At 49.7% G+C, this 4,030-nt stretch overlaps 1 protein-coding gene across 1 annotated transcript; it reads left to right on the forward strand.

The window, feature by feature from the left end:
* Window positions 1-727: 727 nt before the first annotated feature.
* On the forward strand, window positions 728-1,774 carry LOC147960496 (uncharacterized). Its single transcript, XM_087533380.1, has 3 exons — window positions 728-1,222; window positions 1,313-1,368; window positions 1,462-1,774. The coding sequence occupies exons 1-3, from the start codon at window positions 728-730 to the stop codon at window positions 1,772-1,774; spliced, it is 864 nt and encodes a 287-aa protein (XP_087389506.1).
* Window positions 1,775-4,030: the final 2,256 nt, after the last annotated feature.

Genomic DNA, 4,030 nt, shown 5'->3' on the forward strand with positions numbered 1-4,030 from the left:
GCTTCGTGCAGTGAGTGACAAACAATTTGTTATTCAGCCCCTCCAGCCCACATCCCCTTCTCCTACCTCCTCCAAGACTATGTCATAGTAGATCACCAGTGAGGATGAAAAAACAAAAGCATGGGGCGTGTTTGGTTGCCCGCATCCAGCTCAACCATGCCCGCGCAGGAAGGAAGAGACCTATTTGGTTGCCTGATTTTATTGTTGGGCCTGCATCGCACGCTTCTCAAAAGCAGTCCAGAGCCTGGCTCGCTGGAAACGCTCGGATCGACAGTTTCTCGCGAGCCAGGCTGAGTGCGGCGCGAGGTCGCACGGGCGGGTGCGACGCGAGGGCGAGGGGGATGGCGGGAGATGGAAATCTGGCGCGCCGTCCCAGCGCCAAATCTAGCCTCACCCCCTTTCACTCGCTCACCCATAGCCACTACCCCCCTTTCTTCCCCACTGCCTCACCACCGGCGGCAGCTGCGATTTCAGATCTGCGGTAGAGGCGGCGGCGGCGGAAGAGGCTACAGCGTTTGCGGCGGATCTGGTGCTCCTCTTGCTGTTGGCCACCGTCTGGTCGACCTAGTCTGTGCCATGGCTCCTCCTACGCCGTCCTCGTCTCCGATGCCGATAAGCAGCACCCCTCCCCCCTTTGTTAGCTCGGTGGTTAGGCCTTTAGGCTAGGTGTAGGATCGATTTCCCACCAAAACGAACCGTCGATGTTGACTAGGTTATGGACGCACGGATGAGGCTGATAATCCAGGCAGCAGCACTGATTAGTGTGATTCAGGCATGGGTCATGTTCATGCACCAGAGAGCTGTTTGTCATGCTGGGAGACCTTTGATCCGCTATGATCCATTGTTTCTCCGGGAACTGGGGAGGATCCAAAATCTGAACTACATCTACAACTGCAATGACGTCGAGGCTCTGTGGATGTTTCGAATGAAAAGAGCACCATTTGCCAGGCTTGTCGAGACCTTCAAGCGCAGGGGGCTTCTACAAGATAGCATCAACACCAGTGTCGAAGAGCAAGTGGCCATGTTCCTCCATGTTGTTGGCCATAACCAGAGGTTCGGGGTCATTCACAACATGTTCAGGAGATCAATGGAGACCATGTATAGGTACTTCAAGCAGGTGCTATTTGCTATTGGGGAGCTTAGAGGAGAGATGATCAGGAGACCATCTGGTCAGACTCCACCCAAGATTCGCGGAAGCCCAAGATGGTATCCATACTTCATGGTGAGCATTGACAATATACACTTTTCATGACTTGATATGCTTGTATTGTTCAAGTTGAGCACTAACACAGGCTTGTGATGCCATTTTCAGGATTGCATTGGGGCAATAGACGGTACTCATGTGACTGCGAGAGTTCCTGAGTCACAGTCTGCAGCATACAGGGGGAGGAAGCACTACACAAGCTAGAATGTGCTTGCTACTGTTGACTTTGATCTGAAGTTCACATATGTGCTGGCTAGCTGGGAGGGGTCAGTGCATGATGCTAACATTATCAGTGACAACATGAGTCGACTTGATGGGATCAACATCCCCGATGGCAAGTTCTACCTTGGAGATGCTGGCTATGCATGTCGGCCGGGTATTCTTCCACCCTTCAGGAAAATCAGGTACCATCTCAACGAGTTCTCTGGTAGGAACTATCCTAGGACTGCACAGGAGTTGTTTAATCTCAGATGCTCCGGCCTTAGAGTAACTGTTGAGAGGGCATTTGGAGCTCTGAAGAATAGGTTTAAGATCCTAGATCAGAAGCCATTCCACCCATACTCCACTTAGGTTAAGCTTGTTCTTGCTTGTTGCATTCTGCATAACTGGATCCTCCAGTGGGGCTTTGATGAACACGTGCCTGAGGAGGAAGAGGTCGAGCCTGACGATGTTGTTAGCTCCGGCCATGGTGTGGAGGCATTTGACAATGATGCTTGGAAGAACAAAAGGTTGGAGCGAGCAGAGGCAATGTGGCTAAATAGAGGTCAATGCAGGATTTGAAGAAGATGGAAGAAGAAGAAGCGGCAGTAGCAGAAGCAGCAGCAGAAGCAGAAGCAGAAGAAGAGGAAGAGGAAGAGGAAGATCTGGTAGCAGCAACACCGATGAACTATCCCCTATTTAGCCAATGACTCTTAATAATTTGAACTGTCATTTGATAGTAGTTAGGAAGAACTGCCATTTGTTTAACTAGCTGGCGCTACATGTTCAGATTGTGTGTGGTAAGCTCACCACTAGTTAGAAGTGGTGACAACACCTTATGCAGGTGGCAACCAGACACCATATGATGTGTGCGCCTAATACAATGCGGACAACCAAACGCCGGGTCAAAAATAGTTGTCTCATGCAATTAGGGGAATGCAGGCAACCAAACTATGTGCATCTAGGGTTTTTTGGCCTGCATCCCCTCAAACCGCCTCACTAGAACCAGACTCACCGGGCCAGGCTGGATTGACAATGTAACCAAATATGCCCATGGTGACCAGAACCACCAAGCTCACCAAAGCACCCATAGATCACTAGAAAGGAGGAGGAAATTGACCAAGTCAATAAGCTCATGTGTTTTTTTGCCAAGTCACTCCGATGGATCAGCCATGCGTGTCAGAAATGTATCAAAGAGCACTTCATCGGTGTTTAAGGTGGAAATAATGCAGGGTGCCGGTGGTTTTACGTTGGCAAAAAGTATTGTTGTGATTTTCGCCGTGATTGAGGTAGTTTTCTGCTATGGACTCCAATGGCCACGAATCAATCCACCACGCACGTTGCTAACCATGTAAGGATCACACTTTACCCAATCCTTTTATAGATTTAACCATGTATGGATTGTTGGAAATATGAGCAATTTACCAAATGATTGTATTAACAGAAATACTAGATAGAGTACGACTAGTATAGTAGTGATAAAGCAAGTCATGCGATTTGACAAAGAGAAGGTAAACAGCAACTTCACATATGAACTGTAACTAAACACATCTAGAGCAGACAGTGTAGCAAGTTGCATATATGAAGTAGAACCTAACACATGTAGGGCAGAAACTAGAGCAAAGAACTGTGACAGGACGTCTAACAGAAAGAGCATAAATATGTATGGGACAGCAGCAGCAGAAGCACTGGACTTGGGGTCGACGTCCTCTCCAGCCATGTCGTCGATGAGGTCGTCGACGTCGGAGAAGAAGTCGTCGTCGGGGAAGTAGTCGTCGGAGTCCGTGATGAAGAAGTCAGTAGTCGCGTGGAGCGCTCCCCAAAAACCTTATCACCCTTCTCCCGTACAAGACTCAAAGAGGTGCGGTTTCGGAGGCCTACTGTCCCGACTCGTGGTGCACGCCGCAAGCCGGGATGAGGAAGACAACGGTAGCTCAGAGAATGGAACCGATGGCGAGAGGAAGGAGAAGTTCTGGTGCGTCTCTCTGGGAGGAGCGACCTCCCTTTTATAGGCGCAAGAGAAGGAGGCGAGAGGGCAGCGACGGGAGGCGAAACAAAGAGACGGAGGCGAAGCGAATAGCCAGCAGCCGAAGGGCTGCACCATTCGCATTCAAACTCCACTTTCGCAAAAATCTTTTCAGCTTCCGTGTGACCTTTCGTATACCCGTAGTGTGTGGCAAAAATTAGATATCGGCTCGGCTCATTCCCGCAACCCGCAACCCGCGGCGCGGCGCGTCGTGCCGAGGCGGGCGGCGGAGGAGGAGCGCGCGTGGATATCCCTCTTATTCTCATGCTCGTACAAGTGGGGAAAGAACCTCCCTTATAAGGAGGTCCAACTCCCACTAAAGTAGCAATGTGGGACTAAATTTTAGTAGTATCCCTTGCCTTGCACAAATGGGCTGAGTGGGCCTCTAGGATTTATTAGGAATTTCTGAAATAGTTATTGGGCTGCCCAAAATAGACTAAATTCCAGCAACCCCCCACCAGATCCTAGAGGCACACAGAAATTTGCCTTTGATTCCAAAACACTGTTTTATATAAAGGTACTGCAGTGGAGACTGTTAAGTTGAACTTCCACCTAGAATTCTATGCTACACTAGTAAGCAACTTGAATAGTGGACTGGGCCT

This window comes from Triticum urartu, chromosome 7A (genome assembly GCF_056163025.1).
Source record: "Triticum urartu cultivar PI428250 chromosome 7A, HENAU_Tu73, whole genome shotgun sequence".
In the NCBI taxonomy this organism is placed as follows: domain Eukaryota; kingdom Viridiplantae; phylum Streptophyta; class Magnoliopsida; order Poales; family Poaceae; genus Triticum; species Triticum urartu.

What these genes read in the sequence shown, in the direction of transcription:
- LOC147960496 (XM_087533380.1), top strand. Translation starts at nt 728, where the DNA reads ATGAGGCTGATAATCCAGGCAGCAGCACTGATTAGTGTGATTCAGGCA. An exon ending in GATGGTATCCATACTTCATG is followed by an intron (nt 1,223 to 1,312) that starts GTGAGCATTGAC and finishes TGCCATTTTCAG; the next exon opens with GATTGCATTGGGGCAATAGA. An exon ending in GCGAGAGTTCCTGAGTCACA is followed by an intron (nt 1,369 to 1,461) that starts GTCTGCAGCATA and finishes TGTGCTGGCTAG; the next exon opens with CTGGGAGGGGTCAGTGCATG.